Source organism: Oryx dammah, unplaced genomic scaffold, assembly GCF_014754425.2.
Source record: "Oryx dammah isolate SB20612 unplaced genomic scaffold, SCBI_Odam_1.1 HiC_scaffold_11229, whole genome shotgun sequence".
NCBI lineage: Eukaryota > Metazoa > Chordata > Mammalia > Artiodactyla > Bovidae > Oryx > Oryx dammah.
The window spans coordinates 3954115-3976363 of NW_024080622.1; the positions used below are offsets into that span (position 1 = coordinate 3954115).

The 22249-nt window shown below is 39.2% G+C and overlaps 1 protein-coding gene across 4 annotated transcripts in view; it reads left to right on the forward strand.

The window, feature by feature from the left end:
* The window catches only part of LOC120861156 (protein bicaudal D homolog 1), a 252396-nt gene that overhangs the window by 170863 nt on the left and 59284 nt on the right, over nt 1-22249 (forward strand). For all 4 annotated transcript variants that reach the window (XM_040236802.1, XM_040236803.1, XM_040236804.1 and 1 more), the window contains exon 3: nt 9239-9391. In XM_040236802.1, the coding sequence (XP_040092736.1) occupies nt 9239-9391 (153 nt within the window). The remainder of the gene's footprint in view (nt 1-9238; nt 9392-22249) is intronic.

Below are 22249 nucleotides of genomic sequence, written 5' to 3' on the forward strand. Positions count from 1 at the left end.
TTGGTCTGTGGATTGATCAAAATGCTCCTTTTAAAAGGCAAAGATATATGGTCAAAAAAATTTTTGTAAATGCTACATACTACATCTTACTCTTACAAAGTCTCAATGCATGCTGGCATACTAAGGGCTCTGAGAAGTCTAGCAGAAAAAAGATGTGTGTAACTTTAATATTCCAGTAACCCTGCACAGAACTAGCCTCATGTGGAGCTCGCTAGTGGGCAATGCTGTCCTAAAGTGGTAATCCTCTCCTCTATTTCTCTTTCCCAGCCATGGCAAATCTCTTTACATGCTTTTTTTCCTCACTGAGCTTTTTTGTTTTAAGCCACATTTCAGACTCTGTTTGTTTTTCCTAGCTATTTCCCAGTTGTTTAGTCTGGATTGCACTTGGAGATGCTGTCTGTATGGTGCTCTGATATCTTCATTTTCTTCACTGATAGCTCTCCTGAAGACTGTGAAGCCCACATGACTGCCTGATAGAGCAACTGGTCTTCCTTTATTGTGATTTTGGAAAAAGATCTCTTTGTCTATCGGCTTGTTATTGGCTGATCTCACAAAGACATTACGGTGTCGATGTCCCTCATTGATTATACCCATTCTTAAGAGAGATTACATAATAAGTTGTGTCAGCGGCTTCATGTTGATGTATGGCAAAACCAATACAATATTGTAAAGCAAAAGTAATAATAATAATAATAATAAAAAAATAAGTTGTGTCAGTCCTATACACCTACATCTATAGATGTTTATCAAACACTTTTCTTGTTACAAATTTGTACAGAGATGGAATAAAGTATAAATATACATGGATTAGATGTCATTAAAAGGGTTTTTAAACACTGGAGAATTTTACCTGTGGCTTGCTTTGTAGATGTGAGTTTTTTTCCAATCTATAAACTCACACATATGAAATATACAAATATACCTGTACTTTTTTGGCTATACCCAGCTAAGTTCATCCATTCAAAGACTTCCCAACTTTCCTCACAATTGCCACCAATCCACCCCACGCTGGAAGTGATGAGTCTGAGCTGTGGGATATGACTACCATAAGTGACGTGCTTCCCTGGGTTCTGGGGTACACGGGGACCAATTATTGAAAACTAGTGAAGGACATTTGGTCCTTCTGACATCTAGTGAAGGAAAAATAACCAATACCCAGAAAACAAATAAATAGTGATAAACACTTTTCAGACCATTAAAACAGGGTTATGTGAGTATGACTGGGCAGCTATTGGGTACTTTAGATTCCATGGTCATCTCTTGTGGAGATGACATTTGAGATCCTAATAAAGAGACCAAAAAAAAAAAGTGTGAACAAAGAGGGAAATCCAAGCAGAGGAGACACGTGGTGCAAGGACTCTAAAGCAGGACCCAGTTTGAGATGGTTACGAAATCAGAAGCTCAGGAAGCAGGGGCATGATGTGTTTGTTGGAGAAAACTATAGGATGAGCACTTTAAGTAAGGCAAAAATCAGGCCCAGTAGGGTTCTGTTAGCCCTGGTGGGAATTTGAGAGTTATCAGCATATCAGTGGTATATTTAAAGCCAGAGCCCTGGATGAGGTTACCTGTGGAGAGTAGCCAGAAAAGGGAGGGGCTCAGTATAGATTTGGTACACTGGACAGTAGAGAGGTTGAGCTGAGAAGAGCAGGTCAGAAAGAACTGCAAAGAAACAGCCAATGAGATCAGAGTTTAGATGTCTGAAGAGCCAATAGCATAAAGAAAGAGTTTCAGAAAGGAGGGATTGGTAAACGCTGTTGAAGGAGTGGGGTGAGAGGAAAACACAGGCATAGCCACCAAATCCAGTGGCAACATGGAAATTATTGATGACTTTGACAAGAGCAGATGCAGTGTTCATTGGAATGAATTGAAAAAAAAAATCATGACCATAGAAATTGAAATATGGATGTAAAAGTTAGAGTTTGTTTAAGACTGGATTTAGTCTTTAAACTGTGTACAGTAGCTTAGAAGAAAGTAATGAGAATGGGAATACGCACTATACCTCCTTGTCTTCTGTCCCACCCCCAACCCAAGTAAACATGAGGCAAGATTCTCAGGAGAGAGGAGACTGATGGTAGGAAGAGAGAAGTTGGGAACTTACCACACTGTGGATATGTATATGAATGACCAATAAAGAATGCCTAAGGTCCCATCACTTCATGGGAAATAGATGCGGAAACAGTAGAAACAGTGTCAGACTTTATTTTGGGAGGCTCCAAAATCACTGCAGATGTTGATTGCAGCCATGAAATTAAAAGACGCTTACTCCTTGGAAGGAAAGTTATGACCAACCTAGATAGCATATTGAAAAGCAGAGACATTACTTTGCCAACAAAGGTCAGTCTAGTCAAGGCTGTGGTTTTTCCTGTGGTCATGTATGGATGTGAGAGTTGGACTATAAGGAAAGCTGAGCACCGAAGAATTGATGCTTTTGAAGTGTGGTGTTGGAGAAGACTCTTGAGAGTCCCTTGGACTGCAAGGAGATCCAACCAGTCCATTCCAAAGGAGATCAGTCCTGGGTGTTCAGTGGAAGGACTGATGCTAAAGCTGAAACTCCAGTACTTTGGCCACCTCATGAAAAGAGTTGACTCATTGGAAAAGACCCTGATGCTGGGAGGGATTGGGGGCAGGAGGTGAAGGGGACGACAGAGGATGAGATGGCTGGATGGCATCACCGACTCGATGGATGTGAGTTTGAGTGCACTCTGGGAGTTGGACAGGGAGGCCTGGCATGCTGCAATTCATGGGGTCACAAAGAGTCAGACAACACTGAGTAACTGAACTGAACTGAACTGAACTGAAGGCTTGTTTGAGAGATTCAGAACTGGTTTTTTTATTTTTTATTTTTTTAAATAAATGTATTTATTTTAATTAGAGGTTAATTACTTTACAATATTGTATTGGTTTTGCCATACATCAACATGTATCCGCCACAGGTATACACGTGTTCCTCATCCTGAACCCCCCTCCCTCCTCCCTCCCCGTACCATCTCTCTGGGTCGTCCCAGTGTACCAGCCCCAAGCATCCAGTATTGTGCATCGAACCTGGGCTGGTGACTCATTTCATATATGATATTATACGTGTTTCAATGCCATTCTCCCAAATCGTCCCACCCTCTCCCTCTCCCACAGAGTCCAAAAGACTATTCTATACATCTCTGTCCAGTCATACCAGGCACCATTCTGATCCACCTAACAGATGGAGGTTATTCCCCTGGAGATTATTGCCCTGACAGGAAAAGAAACAGGCACAGAGAATTAGTAACCTTGACCAAAGTTACTGTGTTGAAGCAGGGGTTTGAACTCAAGGAAGTTTGGTCCAGAGTCAGGGCTCTTCACCACCACATCCCACTAGCTCTTCATGAGTTGTAATTGAAACCACAGGGCATGGGTTTTTATTTTGTCCAGTTCTGTCCTTCTTTGGGCATAACAAGGCAGAAAGTTGGGTTCTGTGATCAAGAGAAAGATGCAAGGGAGTAAAATGTGTTTGCAAGACAGTATGTGATGACAGTGGAATCAAACCTGGGTGAAGAAGAAAGTAAAGACACAGGGTTGCATATAATGAGAACGTTGGAAATCAAAGCATAACAAAATTTGATGGAAGAATCTCTTTCCTCTGGGGAGAACTGGAGATGATTTAGAAAATAGGAAGTAAGTTATTCATTATGTGGGAAAGAGAACAAATTACCCGAGCTGAGGACACGGAGGACATGAGAGGTCAGGCAAGAAGAACTGTCATCCACTCCTCTCACCAACAAGAGAAGAGTTAATTTTTGGCCAAAAGAAGGAAAATAAATATTAAGGTCTTGAAGTGCCAGAACTCCCCATCAGCAGCAACTCTATGGGAGAGAAGTAAGACAGTCAGTACCGCATATCCCATTCTTTTCCCTCTCCAGTTGTCTTCCCTCCACTCACAGATCCAGAAATTCCTGGTTTGACTACCCAAGTTAATATTACATGTAATTATTAAGAAGACATGTCTTTAACTCTCATGTTCACTTTGTTGTAAAATATCTTCCTTTCTTACAGTTCTGTTATCCTTATTAGGCTGTCGTTTTTTCACTCTACTCTTCTTCCTCTTTCATTTATTATTACATCAGTCAGTGACCAAATTCTGTTCACGCTGAGATGTTCCTCAATGTTCCTCATCCTCTTCCTCGTGCTGACTTTTAGCCGACGGCTTAGCTTGTACTCCTGTCCACCTTCCTACCTCTCAGAGTGACTTTGCAAAACATGGGTCTTGTTACATGACCACTTTGTTTAAAAGACTTTGATGATTCCGCAAATTCCTTTGTTTAATATAGAATTTCCTGTAAAATCTATTTCGTTACTTTGCACCAACCACACCAAACTGCCCTTTTTCCTAAACCACAGCCTAGTAAAGAACTTGAAAGATTCCAAGTAATGAAAATGTTTTGGTTCCTCCTACTGCCTCATAGGTTAACCACACTAGACGGTAATTTAACATTTTATTTTATGAAATAACACCAAATGTAGACATAAGTTGAAAATAATTAGCTTTTTTAGATTTTCCTGAATTTCTCTCTTCTCTTTCTCTCTATCAGTGCTCCAGGTTCACTGGTGCCTTAAGGAAATACTCAGTCTGGCTATTGGCTATTTTAGTATTGTCCTCAACACAAATAAAACTCTCCTTTTGGCCACAAGTTTACTTCCAACTGGAAGGTTCATCCACCTCTTTACCCATTTAGTCAACTCTACTTGTCCTTCAAGGTTCTAGTCAAATATTATGTCCATTATAAAGCTCCCCCTGACTCATCCAGGAGTAATTAGATATAATAATAATTGCTTTCAGCCTTTAGATGTGAATGTTTCTCTGTAGAAGCACATATTCCACTGTTAGGGAAATTTTCTGTGTGCTGGGCATCTCTGCTCATTTCCCCATATTATATCATTAAATACTCATAACTACCATATAATATTAAGTATTAGTATCCCCACTTTACAGATGAGTAAGCTGTGGGCAAGAACTTATCACCCAACTCACACAAGCTATTATTAAGATCTAATACGACAATGAATATAATTAAGTTATAAAAAGCTAAGAGCTCTAGACCTGGAAGGCACTATTAGTGTTTATACTTTTTAACCTTTGTGTAGTAATAAGTGTTTATATTTTCATATCTCTGGCCAATAATAGAGGGAATTTATTATTCCCACAAAAAGAAATCCTCTTAATGTTAATTAAAATAAAACTCTCAGAATGATGCTACAGTCAAGTGCAATGCAAACTATGAGGATCGTCTACCCCAAACATTCCTGGGACTCCCCTGTCCTTTGAGAAGAGGCTGGGACTCAGGTCTTTGGAGGTGAAAGCCTAGAGTATTCCCTGGTTATGCCATTTTCTCTACTTTCTCATGCTTTATTTTCCTCACTCTAATTATTCTTGATAAGGGTTTTTAGTAGAGCTCAGCATTATCTTATCCCAGAAAGAAAAAAAAAAAAATGTCAGTGATGAGTGGATGGTGAGTATGCAAAAAACAAACATAGCAAATTTTTAAATTTGCTGTGGAAGCATTACCCGAAAATTTAACCTTTGGCAATTCAAAAAAACATGAGTTTCTAGCAAAATAAATGAGATCAGTTTTCTTCCTCTGGATCTTCAGTTCACTTCAGTTCAGTCGCTCAGTTGTGTCCGACTCTTTGCGACCCCATGAATCGCAGCACACCAGGCCTCCCTCTGGATCTTATGTGTGTTTTATTGCTAGAAAGTCTTTCAATTTAACCAGTCTCCACACCAAGCTCTTCTTTTTCCTTAATTAACATCAGAAGTTTTCATTCGCTCTTTTATGAGTTATTTGTTGGTGACCCTTATTAGCTTTGCCATGGCCTTAAATTTGTCCTTGCATTTACTGTCTTACTATATAAGATTTTATGGTTAATTCTGAGTTTATATGAGCTAGATTTCCTGGGCATTATATTTGCATTGTATACAGTCACATTTTACAGAATCTCTTATAACATTTTTGTCTATAATTTTATGTAAATGACTGGCATCCAGTTTGTTAGTTTCCTCATATGTTCATGCATATAAATGAGGAAAACTAAATAACTATAAATCATTCAGTTAATGGTAGACCTTTAAAGATATAGTAAAATATTATTTAAAATTTCCTATTTCTACAAAATAAAAGACTTTAATAAAATATTGTAATTTGGCTTTACCTCCAAACTCTTCTGTTTTTCATTCTGTACTTACTGAACATATACGCTTAAAGTATTTTTCAAGGAGCAGGGAATAAAGTAATGTTTCTGCCTCCAAATAGCTGGACAGTATATTGAAGAACTGTAACAAGTCAAGGCATTTCACAGATTTAGGTATGTTTATTTGAAAATGTGTTTTCTCACTTTCTTCCCTGCTCTAAGAACCCCCCTAAAAAAACCATAATCCCTACAATAATATTTTTTAGATCTTGTTTTCAGCTATTTGTATACCTGTTTATTCATTCCATGGTTATAAAGACCTAAAATATGTCAGGTATTAGGGACACATGAGCAACACTATAGAAAAGATTGATTATATTCAGATGTTAAAAAGGTAAAAGGTATGTAAATTACTAATTTCAAATAATGTTTAGTGCTATTCTTTCAACAGTTATTTTTTCAATATCTACTCTACACTAAAATTCTGATCTATAAAGGAAACCATATAGGAATATGGGAGACTGAAGGGCAGGGGTGGGGGAGTTGTTCAGGGAAGGCCTCTCTGAGGAAGTAACATTTGAACTGAGACCTAAATGACAAATAGAAGCAGAAGAGTTTCCTAACTTGGGTCAAGGGAATCTGTGGATCAAATGCAGAAGACCTATAAACTTGGAGGGAAAAATTATTACATCTCCTTTTTCTCTAGACTCAGACTAAAATTTAACGTTTTCTTCTGTTTGAATGTAGGCAACAAACTTCAGTAGCATTAGCCACACCGTTGCTTTGTGTATTTTCATATCACATCATATTGCAGGATCTTTAAGTATCATCATTGCTTTGAAAATGTATTCCTTAGATCTACCACTGGATCTGATTATACATTCCATTAATAAAGAGTCACATGTATGAGTGTGTCAGTTATGTATTACTAATCACCCCAAATTTAAGTGCTTAAAATAATACCCCATGATTCTATAGATCAGATATTCAAGCTGTACTCAGCTGGGCAGTTCTTACCAACTAGCCTGGGGTCACCCATGTGGCAGCCATCATCTGGCAGCCATCTGAACCGAAGAATTCAAGGTGTCTCACTCCCATGCCTGGCAGCTGGTGCTGACTGTTTGCTGGGCCACATGCTCCAGCAGGCTAGCCTGGGCTTCTTCACGTGGTGGTGGAGTTCCAAGAGAGGAAGAACAATAGCTTCAAGGCCTTTTAAGGCTAAGGCTTCCACTGCATTCTGTAGGCCAGTTCATGGTTGACTTGAAAGGAGACTGTATGCCTGTGACCACAGGAAAGTATGATTAATTGAGGGCCACTACCATAAATAATCTCGGGTTTCCTTGATGGCTCAGATGGGAAAGAATCTGACTGTAATGCAGGAGACCCAGGTTCCATCCCTGGGTCAGGAAGATACCCTAGAGAAGGGAATCGCTACCCACTCCATATTCTTGTCTGGAGAATTCCATGGACAGAGGAGCCTGGTGGGCTACAGTCCATGGGGTTGCAAAGAGTCATACATGAATGAGCAACTAACACCTTCTTTTTACCATAAATAATCTATCTGATTACCCTATCATAATTTTATAAAATATTACATTAATTTTAACATAATGTCCTTTATAATGTTGTCTTTTATGCTGTAAGGGAAGAAAATTTCCTTCTATCCTCTTAGATTCTGTGACTAGGATGAAGAATTAAACTGACATAAAGCTGGTTAACAAGAAAAAAAGCATATAAACTTATTGAATTTTTTTACAAGTACATGGGAGTCGTCAAAAGGAAAATGAAGACCAGAAATCATTAGGCCCAAAAACTTATATACCTTTTTTGCAAAAAGAATGATAAATTATGGGGATATGAGAAGACAAAGGAGCTTGGACTGGGGTAGTATATCATGGGACAGTGACTAGGAACTAAATAGAGGGAATGAATGGAAGGTCATTTTAGTAGGCCTGTTTGCACAGGTCCATTTTGGCACTGACTCCCAGTCTCTGGCAATAAGAATGTTCTCTTCCAGTACAAGGAGAGCACCTTTCCAAAGGAAATTTCGTGTCCAGCTTTTATGTAGAAAAGGGGAGGGCAGAGAGCCCTTCCTGAATCTGCTGTCTGTCAAATGCCTTCAGCTCAAATAATCAATATACCAAAGTGCCATATTTTGACATTGGAGGATCTGAACTCTTTCAGTGCCCTTTAAAATATTCTGAGAAGTGGTCTATCAGCTTTACCACATTGTCGAAGAGGCTCATGGCACCTTGATCTGGAGGCAGGGAGTCTGGGAGGAGGAATGCAAAAGTCTGAAGGCAGGAATGAGCTGCCAAGTTCAACATCTTGTGGGAGCAGAAAGAAGTTTCTGTGGCTGAAGCCAGGGTAGCTGGAGCAAGGCAGAATTAGGCCATGTGGCTTTAGTTGGAAGATTTTGAAACTTGTAGAAAGACTCCCCCATCAGAGTTTAGAAAATTGGTGTTTTATGCATGTGTGTGTGTGTGTGTGTGTCCAGTGGACTGTAGACTGCTAGGCTCCTTTCAAGAATACTGGAGTGGGTTGCCATTTCCCATTCCAGGGGATCTTCCCGACCCAAGAATCAAACCATATCTCCTGCATTGACAGGTGGATTCTTTACCACTGTGCCACTTGGGAAGCATATTAATCTATAATTTTCTAAATATATTGTGGCTCTATTTCCATTTTAGTGCATAAAACTACTACTCATTCCTTTTTCTCATTATTTTAAATAATTTTATATTATTCCACTAAAGGATGCATGATCATTTCATTGTTCCCTATTTTTAGCAAACATTTAGACTTTTCCTATTCTTTGTGTAAATAGCATGACTGTATTTTTCTTTTTGTTTACTTCTAAGAGAGTATGCTTAAGAATGATTTTAGAATTGCTGGGTTATGTGTATGTGCTTGTAAAGTTTGACAGATTTTAAATTGTTACTCAAAAAAAGATGGTACCAGTACCAATTTACACTCCATGTGATATTTTTATTATTATTAACTACCAAGACTTTATCTATACTTATTAAAATCTATTATAAGAAACTTTTGTTATTTACTGTTTATTCTCTTGTTTCAGAACAATGAGATGGGGGAGCTACAAAGAATACGGATGAAGGATGAAATCCGAGAATATAAATTCCGAGAGGCCCGTCTCCTTCAGGACTACACTGAACTAGAGGAGGAAAACATCACGCTGCAGAAACTGGTGTCCACATTAAAACAGAACCAGGTGAGGTTTAAGATTTTTGGTTGCACTCCACTGGATTCACACCTTCTGAAATCTTCTTCCTTCTTAATCTTAAATCTTAACCCTTTTAAAATCTCTATACTAAAATTCTGATCTATAAAGTAATCATATAGGAATATGGGAGACTTTATCAGAAAATAAACTATTGAAATTTGCCTCAATCTCCCAACATTAATTATGTGCTGAATTTCCCAACCCTCCTATTTCAGCTAAAATTTAAAAGGCAAACCTAGAAGTACTATAATTAACCAAAAAAACTTTATTGGATAGAAAAAATTTACTTTATTCTTTAGTTATATGTTAATTTATTTCTGGAGTAAGCTAAATGTGTTGTAATTAATCTAACCTGATGACTTACTAAAAGCCTTATTATAAACTTGTAATACAAGCTTAAAGTTTCCCTGCAATCTATCTCTTTCACTCTCTTTCTTGTAAATTGTTTTCAAATCATGCAAGGAAGGGTATTATGAAACGTACATCAGTCAGAACAAGAAGATGCCTAATTTCTTTGTTCTGCTGTAACCTGACAAAAAAGATTGCATGTGTACATTTGAATAATTTTGTGAGTGATGAGGCTTAGAAACCTTAATTGTTTAATTTTCCTGATCAATTTGCTTTCTGGTTTGTTATAGCTATTAGTAATAGCATTCTTGAGTCTGTACTTTTAATAGGATTTATTTATGAGTAAACTTTATAGGTAGTTAAGCAAAGGTAAGCTGGATTTCAAGGTGTTTTCAAAGGTGGTTTTTCCACCACAACCCTATTCTGGTCTAAATGTTGTCATAAGCTCTCAGATCAGGTCAACAAACTGCACCAGGCACTGTGCTAGGCTGAATTCAGAATCCAAAAGGTAGGATTCTCATCCTCTGTCAATTTGGAGGTCAGTCCAGATGTATGCTTCTACTTCTTTCCCTTCCCAAGTTAGTATCTCCTTCTAGAACTGATCCATGGGTTCTATGTTTGCAGTTTCAACCAACCACAGATTGAAATTTTTCTTTTAAAAAAAAAAAAAGAAAGAAATTCCAGAAAATTCCGAAAAGCAAAACTTTAATTTGCCTCACACTGTCAGGTACATAGCATTTATATTGTATTAGGTATTTTTAAATAATCTAGAATCGATTTAAAGATGTACCAGTGTGCATAGGTCATATGCAAATACTATGACTGCTTTATCTAAGGGATTTGAGCATCCACACAATTTGGTATCTGTGGGGGCTCCTGGAACCAATACCCCATGGATACTGAGGGACAGTGGTGTGGTTTTGATAGATATAAAGATGAAGAGGGGAGTGGTAAAATCCAGAAGGAAAAAAAAATCCATGTATTGACACAATTGAAATCTGATTTCTGATCATTGCTACTTCCCCCCAGTGTTGGGGAGCAAGATGTCTGCTAAGGAGTGCAGGGGATGGTTCTAGACCATTAAAAAAAGAGTTACCTGTATATTCCATGTGTTTTTACCTCATTCCTTTCCCTTTAAGCACTGAATCATTGTGTGTGCTGAGGCTGGCAGTACTAGAGGTCCCAGCTCTTGATTTGGCTGAGGTCAGTAAGCTCACAGTGGAGAAAATTAGGAAAAAAAAAAAAAAAAAAAGGTTTCTCAGAAATGTCTTAAAATAAGAAGGGTATTTTTTGTTGTTTTGGTTTTTTGTTATTGATGAAGAATATAGAGGACTTGAAGTGCAAATAAAGTGGTCATTTCTCCTGATCCCTAAAGCCCTCACAGCTCTCTGCATGGACCAGACTGTGAGAGCACCCATCTGCACTGTAGGGAACCCCATCACTGCACGTGGTAGACTGATGTCCTCAGGAGGTTAATTTAGGCCAGTATTAGGTATTCTTGAAAGACTGTCAAGGAATCCTGTGAGAATTCATTAGCCCAGATGCCATTTCTATTGGAATTTGTACTACGAGTTTGGCTGATTACTGTTTACTGTTTACTCATGCCCTCCCAGGAGTAATTGAAACATGGAAATCAAATGCTTAACTCAGAAGTTGGGAAAAAAAACAGGAAAATATATACATCTTTTAAATTTTATTTTCTAGATATAATATGGTAATGTTCCCAATTAAGTGTTGAATTAATTAATTTAAAATCATTTTCCATACAAAGGGTCATTCTGGCTTACTTAACAAGTGAGTGCACTGTAGTACCACGTTTCTCCTAATTAACGAAACACTGATTTTGTTTTTTTTCTTCCTATTGGCCTTTACTTACAGAATTTAGCATTCAAATACATAACAATGGCTGGCTTTCACTTTCAGAATTGGTCTGAATGTTGCTTTGTACTGAAGCTTCCTATACACAATATACTCCTCCAGCCTGGTTTGAGGTTTCCCTAAATAGCAAAGCTCCTAGGATTGTAAAGTGTTTAGTTCTAAGAACTAAACAATCAATAGATTATTTTCTAAATAATTGTTTAAATAGCACCTCTTACTCCCTATGTAGTTTCTATATTTTATAGTCTGTTTCTAGCTCTCTTCATTACAACCTAACCCTAAAACAGGGCCTGGTCCATAGCTGCTGCTGCTGCTAAGTCGCTTCAGTCGTGCCCGACGCTGTGCGACCCCATAGACGGCTGCCCACCAGGCTCCGCCGTCCCTGGGATTCTCCAGGCAAGAACACTGGAGTGGGGTGCCATTTCCTTCTCCAGTGCATGAAAGGGAAAAGTGAAAGTGAAGTCGCTCAGTCCTTAGCGACCCCATGGACTGCAGCCTACCAGGCTCCTCTGTCCATGGATTTTCCAGGCAAGAGTACTGGAGTGGGGTGCCATTGCCTTCTCCGATAGTAGGCGTTAAATAATTGTTAAAGAATATGTAAACTTTTTTTCTTTATCTTACATCCACAAGTCAGCTTAGAGAGGAAACTAAAATTTAAGATTGTTATTATTAACCATGTCAATTTTTATCTGTGATCCTAATTATGAAATATAGGAACACCAAACAGTTGACTCTGAAAACTTTAGCCACATTCCTCACGTTTGGGTCTACGTCCCAAATAGCTCAGTTGGTAAAGAACCTGTCTGCAATGCAGGAGACCCTGGTTCAATTCCTGGATCGGGAAGATCTGCTGGAGAAGGGATAGGTTACCCACTCCAGTGTTTTGGGCTTCCCTTGTGGCTCAGCTGGTAAAGAATCCACTTGCAATGCAGGATACCTGGGTTTGATCCCGGCGTTGGGAAGATCCCCTGGAGAAGAGAATGGCTACCCATTCCAGTATTCTGGCCTGAAGAATTCCTTGGACAGTCCATGGGGTCGCAAAGAGTTAGACACAACTGAGCGACTTTCACTTCACTTTGTCTAAAATAAAACCAGACCTTGCCTTATATTAAATATGCTTTATACCTTTATACTTTTCAAACCCAAATATCTGAAAGTGCAATAAGCAGAAGAAGTCATATGAAGGTATCAATTGTCATTTTCCCAACAAACCATCAGAAAAATTCATTATTTTAAAAAGCTGATAATTAGACCTCTTGCAGTAAGATATCACCTCAATAGAGATTTAGCAGAATCTCAAAATGGGGTGTCCAGGGGAAGGATGTTCATATGATTTGAGGATCTGAACTGGTGGCTCTTGCATGGTGGGAAAGTGGTTGGGATAGACAGAGTTTATGACATAATAGCTTTGAGTAAGGAGGTACAACAAAGTGAGGGTCTTGATTCGAGTCTTGAGGAAGCTGGTTTAGTTGAGTGTTATCTTCCAGGAGCATGTTTTTCACTCAAATAGCTAGTTTTTTATGTCTCATCCCAGTTATTGGTTAACATAGAGGAAAGACTAACATAGGACAGGAAATCATATTCAGTTCTTAGAGATGTGATGGTAGAAGAGAGAAATAATAAATTCCATGTCCCTCCTGTCTCACATACTGAACTAAGACACTCAATATTTATTGTCCAAGCACTGAAAACTATAGTTTTCCATTACCAGTTTAATCATATTTTTGTTATGAAGAATATTTCCTCTAGGGATATATTTCTATATCAAGTAATTATGTCATAAGAGACCCTGGAATCAATTCAGTTTGATTTCATTTAACCAATATTTCAGATGTAGCTTTCTATGAAGCCATATTTTTAAATTTTATTTTACTTTATCTTTAATTGGAGGATAATTGCTTTACAATGTTATATTGGATTCTGCCATACAACAATGTGAATCAGTCACAAGTATACATACATCCCCTCCATCCTGAGCCTCCCTCTCGCTCTAGCCCCCATCCCACTCCCTTAGGTTGTCAGAAAGCGAGGCTGAGCTCCCTGTGTTATACAGCAACTTCCCACTATCTCTTTTACACATGGCAATATATATAGTTCGATGTTATGCTCTCAGTTCCTCCCACCCTCTTCTTCCCCCACGATGTCCACAAGTCCATTTTCTACATCTGTGTCTGTATTCCTGCCCTGCAAATAGTTTCATCAGTACCATTTTTATAGATTCCATATTGCTGTTGTTGTTTAGTCACTAAGTTATGTCCGACTCTTTGCAACCCTATGGACTGCAGCACAAGAGGCTTCCTGTTCTTCACTATCTCCCGGATTTTGCTCTAATTCATGTCCACAGAGTCAGTGATGCTATTTAACCATCTCATCCTTTGTTGCCCTCTTCTCCTTTTGCCTTCAATCTCTCCTACCATCAGGGTCTTTTCAAATGAGTCTCCTCTTCACATCAGGTGGCCAGAGTATTGGAACTTCAGCTTTAGCATCAGTTCTTTCTGTGAATAGTTAGGGCTGATTTCCTTTACTGGTTTGAGCTCCTTGCAGACTCAGCTCAGACTTGAGCTCCTTGAAGACTATCAAGAGTCTTCTCCAGTACCACAATTGAAAATCATCAAAACTTTAGCCCTCTCTTTATGGTCCAACTCTCACATCCATACATGACTACTAGGAAAACCATAGCTTTGACTATATGGATCTGTGTCAGCAAAGTGATGTCTTCGCTTTTTAATATGCTGTCTGTGTTTGTTGTAGTTTTATTCCAAAGAGCAAACATCTTTAAATTTCTTGGCTGCAGTCACCGTCCTCAGTGATTTTAGTGTCTAGGAAAATAAAATCTGCCACTGCTTCCACTTTTTCCGCTTCTATTTGCCATGAAGTAATGGGACCAGATGCCATGATCTTAGTTTTTTGAATATTGAGATTAAGCTAGCTTTTTCACTCTCTCTTATTACCCTCATCATGAGGCTCTGTAATTCCTCTTCACTTTCTGCAATTGAAGTAGTATCATTTGCATTTCTGAGGCTGTTGATACTTCTCCCAGCAATCTTGTATCCAGCTTGTGATTCATCCAGCTGGCATTTCACATGATGTAATCTGCATAGAAGTTAAATAAGCAGGGTGACAATATACAGCCTTGACATACTCCTTTCCCAATTTGGAACCAGTCTGTTGTTCCCTGTCCAGTTCTAGCTGTTGACTCTTGACCTCCATACTGGTTTCTCATGAGACAGGTAAGGTGGTCTGGTATTCCTGTCCCTTCAAGAATTTTTCACAGTTTGTTGTGATCTACACAGTCAAAGGCTTTAGCATAGTCAATGAAACAGAAGTATGTGTTTTTTTTTAATTCTCTTGCTTTTTATATCATCTGGTAGATGTTGGCAATTTGATCTCTGGTTCTGCTACCTTTTCTAAATCCAGCTTGTACATCTGGAAGTTCTTGGTTCACATACTTTTGAAGCCTTGCTAGAAGAATTTTTAACATTACCTTGCTAGCATGTGAAATAAGCACAATTGTATGGTAGTTTGAACATTGTTTGGCATTGCCTTTCTTTGGGATTAGAATGAAAACTGACCTTTTCCAATACTGTGGCCATTGCTGAGTTTTCCAAATGTGCTGCCATATTGAGTGCAGCCCTTTACCAGCATTATTCTTTAGGATTTGAAATAGCTCAGCTGGAATTCCATCACCTCCACTAGCTTTATTTGTAGTGATGCTTCCTAATGCTCACTTGACTTCACACTCCAGGATGTCTCCTAGGTGAGTGACCACACCATCATGGTTATCCAGTTCGTTAAGACCATTTTGGCACAATTCTTCTGTGTATTCTTGCCACCTCTTCTTAATCTCATCTGCTTTCTGTTAGATCCTTGCTGTTTCTGTCCTTTATTATACCTGTCTTTGAATGAAATGTTCCCTTGAATCTATGATTTTCTTTAACTGATTGTTAGTCTTTCCCATTCTATTGTTTCCCTCTATTTCTTTGCATTGTTCATTTAAGGAGACTTTCTTATCTCTCCTTGCTTTTCTCTGGAACTCTGCATTTAGTTAGGTATATCTTTTCCTTTCTCCCTTGCTTTTCATTTCTCTTCTTCTAAGCTATTTGTAAGGCCTCCTCAGACAACCATCTTGCCTTGTTGCATTTCTTTCTCTTGGGGATGGTTTTGATCACTGCCTCCTGTCCAGTGTTACTGACCTCCGTCCATAGTTCTTCAGGCACTCTCTCTATCAGATCTAATTCCTTGAGTCTATTTGTCACTTCCACAGTATAATCATAAAGGATTTGATTTAGGTCATGCTTGAATGGCCTAGTGGTTTTCCCTACTTTCTTCAATTTAAGTCTGTACTTTGCAATGAGGAGCTCAAATGATCTGAGCCATAATTAGCTCCAGGTCTTGTTTTTGCTGGCTTTTCCATCTTTAGTTGCAAAGAATATAATCCATCTGATTTCAGTATTGCCAATCTGGTGATGTCCTTGTGTAGAGTCATCTCTTGTGTTGCTGGAAGAGGGTGTCTGCTGTGACTAGTGTGTTCTCCTGGCAAAGATCTGGTAACCTTTGCCCTACTACATTTTTTACTCCAAGGCCAAACTTGCCTGTTAGTCCAGTTATCTCTTGGCTTCCAATTTTTGCATTCCAATTCCCTGATGAAAAGAATGTTTTTGTTTGTGTGTGTATTAGTTCTAGGTCTTGTAGGTCTTCGTAGACTCTTTTAACTTCAGCTTCTTTGGCATTAGTGGTGGGGGCATAGGCTTGGATTACTAAGATTTTGAATGGTTTGCCTTGGAAGCAAGTCAAGATCATTCTGTCATTGTTGAGACTGCACCCAGTTACTGCATTTCAGACTCTTTTGTTGACTGTGAGGGCTACTCCATTTTTTCTAAGGGATTCTTGCCCACAGTAGTAGATATAATGGTCATCTGAATTAAATTCATCCATTCCATTCCATTGTAGTTCACTGATTCATTCGTATAATGTTGATGTTCACTCTTGCCATCTCCTGTTTGACCACATCCAGTTTACCTTGATTCATGGGCCTAACATTCCAGGCTCCTGTGCAGTGTTGTTATTTACAGCACTGGCTTTACTTTCACCACCAGACACATCCACAACTCAGTGTTGTTTCCACTTTGGCTCAGCCTCTTCATTCTTTCTGGAGCTATTTCTCTGCTCTTCCCCAATAGCATATTGGACATCTACCGACCTGGGGAGTTCATCTTTCAGTGTCATATCTTTTTGCCTTTTCATACTGTTCATGGGGTTCTTAAGGCAAGAATACTGAAGTGGTTTGCCATTCCCTTCTTCAGTAGACCACATTTTGTCAGACCATGACCCATCTCAGACTCTCCACCAGACCTGTCCCTCTTGGGTTGCTCTATACTACGTGGCCCATAGCTTTACTGAGTTACACAAGGCTGTGATCCTTGTGATCATTTGGGTTAGTTTTCTGTGATGGTGGTTTTCATTCTGTAGGCCATGAGATTGTAGTTCTTGCTGCTTCTGTCTGCCCTCGGATGGATGAGGATAAGAGGCTTGTGCAAGCTTCCTGATGGGACGGACTGGCTGTGTTCCATGGGGAAAACTGGGTCTTGCTCTGGTGGGCTGGGCCATGCTCAGTAAATCTTTAATCCAATTTTCTGTTGATGAGTGGGGCTGTGCTCCCTCCTTGTTAGTTGTTTGTCCTAAGGCAGCCCAGTCCTGGAGTCTGCAGACTCTATGGTAGGGCTAATGATGACCTCCTCCAAGAGATGCCAAGGTGTGCCTCCCTGGACTGCTGCTGCCAGTGCCCCTGACCCCACGGCAGGCCACTGTTGAGCTATACCTCCACAGAAGACCCCCAAACATTCACAGGGAATTCTGACTCAGTCTCTTGTGGGGTCACTGCTCCTTTCCCTTGGGTCCTGGTGCACACAAGGTTTTGTTTGTGCCCTCCAAGAATCTCCATTTCCCATAGTCCTGTGGAAATTCTGTAATCAAATCCCTCTGACCTTCAAAGTCAGATTCCCTTGGGATTACCAGTCCTTTTGCCAGATCCCCAGGTTGGGAAGTCTGATGTGGGGCCTAGAACCTTTGCAACAGTGCAAGAAACTTCTTTGATATAATTGTTCTCTAGTTTGTGGGTTGCCCAGCCAGCAGCTTTATGTTAGGGCTGCAAGCTCTATGGTAGGGCTAAGGGCAATCTCCTCCAAAAAGACTTAGGCCACATGCCAGGCCTACTAGGACTGCTTCTACCAGTACCTCTGTTCCTGCTGCAGGCCACTGCTGACCCACACCTCCACAGGAGACCCTCAGACATTGACAAGCAGGTCTGACTCAGTCTCTTGTGGGGATCACTGTTCCTTTTTCCTGGATCCTGGTGTGCACAAGGTTTTGTTTGTACCCTCTAAGAGTCTCTGGCAGGTATGGGTTTTGATTTTAACATGATTGCATCCCTTCTACCATCTTGTTGCAGCTTCTTCTTTGTCCTTGGATGTAGGGTATCTTTTTGGTAGGTGTCAACATCCTCCTGTCGATGGTTGTTCAGCAGCTAGTTGCAATTTTAATGTTCTCACAGGAGAAGATGAACGCGCATCCCTCTACTCTGCCATCTGAACTGAAAAGCACAAACTTCTCCCCCAGGGCATCCGAGTTCAGAAGAGAGGTTTACAGGGAGAATATCCTCCTCACCATGAATCTTGGAGGGTACTCAGTAAGTGCGGGGTCCTGGCACTGACTGCTCCCACCCTTGCCTTTGGAATTTGGCCCCTTTTTGTTTGTTTGTTTGGGTTGTTTGTTTTTCTGATATTGAACTTCATGAGTTGCTTGTATATTTTGGAAATTAACCCTTTGTCAGTTGCTTCATTTGCAATTATTTTCTCCCATTCTGAGGGTTGTCTTTTCATCTTGTTTATAGTTTCCTTTGCTATGCAAAAGATTTTACATTTAATTAGGCCCCATTTGTTTAGTTTTGGTGGTTTGTTTTTTTTTTTTTCATTTATCTAGGAGATGAGTCGAAGAGGACCTTGCTGTGATTTATGTCAAAGAATGTTTTGCCTTTTTTCTCTAAGAGTTTTTAGTTTCTGGCCTTACATTTAGGTCTTTAATCCATTTTGAGTTCATTTTTGTGCATAGTGTTAGGAAGTGTTCTAATTTCATTCTTTTACACATAGCTGTCCAGTTTTTCCAGCGCCACTTATTGAAGAGAGGCTGTCTTTTCTCCATTGTATATTCTTGCCTCCGTTGTCAATGATAAGCTGCCCATAAGTGCATCAGCTTATCTCTGGGCTTTCAGTCTTGTTCCATTGATCTATATTTTGTTTTTGTGATGATGGTAGCTTTATAGTATAGTCTGAAGTCAGGAAGGTAGATTCCTCCAGCTGCATTTTTCTTTCTCAAGATTGCTTTGGCTATTGAGGGTCTTTTGTGTTTCCAAACAAACTGTAAAATTTTTTATTCTAGTTCTGTGAAAAATGCTATTAGTAATTTGATAGGGATTGCACTGAATCTGTAGAAGGCTTTGGGTAGTATAGTTATTTTCACAATATTGATTCTTCCAACCCAAGAGCATGATATATCTTTCTATCTGAGCCATCTTTATTTCTTTCATCATTGTGTTACAATTTTCTGCATGTAGATCTTTTTTCTCCTTAGGTAGATTTATTCCTAGGTATTTTATTTTCTTCTTTTGTTGAAATGGTGAATGGGGTTGTTTCTTTAATTTCTCTTTCTGATTTTTCATTGTTAGTGCACAGTAATTCAAAGAATTTCTTTTAATTTTGTATCCTGCAGCTTTAATAAATTCATTGATTAGCTCTAAGATCATGGCATCTGGTCACATCACTTCATGGCAAATAGATGGGGAAACAATGGAAACAGTGACAGACTTTATTTTGGGGGGCTCCAAAATCACTGCAGATGGTGACTGCAGCCATGAAATTAAAAGATGCTTGCTCCTTGGAAGAAAGGTTATTACCAACTTAGACAGCATGTTAAAAAGCAGAGACATTACTCTGCCAGCAAAGGTCCATCTAGTCAAAGCTATGGTTTTTCCAGTAGTCATGTATGGATGTGAAAGTTGGACTATAAAGAAAGCTGAACACTGACGAATTGATGCTTTTAAACTGTGGTACTGGAGAGCACTCTTGAGAGTCCCTTGGAGTGCAAGGAGATCCAACCAGTCCATCCTAAAGAAAATCAGTACTGAATATTCATTGAAAAGACTGATGCTGAAGCTGAGACTCCAATACTTTGGCCACCTGATGTGAAGAACTGACTATTGGAAAAGACCTTGATGCTGGGAAAGATTGAAGGCAGGAGGAGAAGGGGATGACAGAGGATGAGATGGTTGGATGATATCACTGACTAAATGGACATGAGTTTGAGTAAATTCCAGGAGTTGGTGATGGATAGGGAGGCCTGGTGTGTTGTAGTCCATGGGGTCACAAAGAGTCAGACAAAACTGAGCAACTGAACAGTGAGAGTTTTATTTCTTCTTTTCCAATCTGGATTCCTTTAATTTCTTTTTCTTCTCTGATTGCCATGGCTAGGACTTCCAAAACTATGTTCTGTAATAGTTGCAAGAGTGAGCACCCTTGTCTTATTCCTGATCTTAGAGGAAATGCTTTCAGTTTTTCACCACTGAGAATGTTTGCTGTGGGTTTGTCATACAGAAGCCATGTACTTTTTTGAGGACAAAAAACATTGTTACTGGCTCAAAGAGCTTAGGGTCCCATGTAATTGAAGAGTAAAGCTATCTGTTAGGTTTAGCAATACAGGTTGAAATTAAGATCTTCACAATTCCCAAATAAAACCCCAAAAGAAAACAAAAGATTTTAGAGTTCCTAAACTCTGAAAAGATTACAGTGTTAAATGCTGTCTTCAACCCTCACGTAGTTAAAAATAGAGTTACTAAACTATGAAGCTGTTGTAAGGAAATGCAACGAAGTATTGATTTTTATAATGGTGACTACTTTGATGCTGTCTTCAAATATGTCAATTACCGATTTTTAAGTGCCCTCCCATTCTATTTCTGGTGCTTCCACTTTGCTGTGATTCTAATCCTATGATGCAGCCTTGCTATAATAGTAGAAGAATAGAGTAATTTGTTTGCCTGAGTGGGTCAACAAAGACTTCAGTTAGTATCAGTCTTGATTTGGGTCTTGAAGAATGAATAAGAGTTTTCTAGAATACTGTCTTTGCCTAGGCAGAGAAACATGAAACAGCTGGGTAAATAGAAGCACAAACCACATTTGAGTGAGTATGATGAAGCTGACCAGATAGAAAGAGATCAAGTCTGGAAGAGATCAAGAGATCAAAGAGATCAAGTAAGGAAGTCTGCTATCAATTAAGTAAAAGTTACAGAATAAAAAAATCTACAATACAAACTAAATTAATGTCTTACTTCATTAATTAATGTCTTCCTTCCTTCCTCCTGTAGACCAGGAATCAGCAAAATTTTTCTATAAAGGGTTAGGTAGCAAATATATTAGGTTTTACAAGCCATATAGTCTTTCTTGCAACTACCCTACTCTGCTGGTATGAAAAGCAGCCATAGACAATATGAAAACAAAATAATGTGACTAAATTCCAATAAAACTTTGTTTACAAAAATAGGCTGTGAGCTGGATTTAGTCCAGAGGACACAGTAATATTTGAAAATGCCTGGTCTAAGACATCAGTCTATCAAGGATTACAGGATAAAATTTCTGCATTGCCAACTAAATTAATATCTGCAAATGTAAGCTATCACATAATCTGAGGCCAGTCAGAAGATTGCTTGAAATACTGGGAAAGACTGGCAAGCCAGTGTCCCAATTTGTCCAGGGATAGAAAAGGTAAAGGTCAGGAGGAAAATGACTCTACAGTATGTAAGGCCTGGAAGAAACCATGATACAAGGAAACAGACTCTGTTATACTAAGAAAATTTTATGATTTGACTCTTTTAAGTGATTCTATCATGGACCTGTGAATTTCCACAGGTCATCACCACTGTCTGTGTGAGTGGTGGTGAGTGCTAACTATCCATCAATATCCATTGTTTCCTTTTTCCAATATATTACCCAATTTTTAACTGGGCACAAGGCTACTGAGAGTGAAGACTACATTCTTTGCCTTCTTTGCAACTGGTACTAGCCAATGGGATGTGAAGAGAAATGATATGGCCAACTTTGAGATAGGTCTTTAAAGAGACAGGAGGGTGTACCCTTATTTTGTCCCACTGCTTGGAACATGATCAAGAAGTCAAGCAACCTTAGATCATGTAGACTAGTGTAGGAGGCAGTGCTAAGATGGGAGGAGTCTGATTCTTGGATGACCTCATTAAACAGAGATTTTATATTGCCCCTTGACTGTTTGATGCTGTTCACTCACTAAGTTGTGTCTGACTCTTTGCAACCCTATGGACTCTAGTGCACCAGACTTCCCCATCTGTCGCTATCTCCCAGAGTTTTCTCAAACTCATATTCATTGAGTCAATGATGCCATCCAACCATCTTATCCTCTGTTGCCCCGTTCTCCTCTTGGCCTCAATCTTTCCCAGCATCAGAGTCTTTTCCAGTGAGTCAGCTCTTCACATCAGGTGGCCAAAGTATTGGAGTTTCAGCATCAGTCCTTCCAATGAATATTCAAGGTTGATTTCCTTTAAGA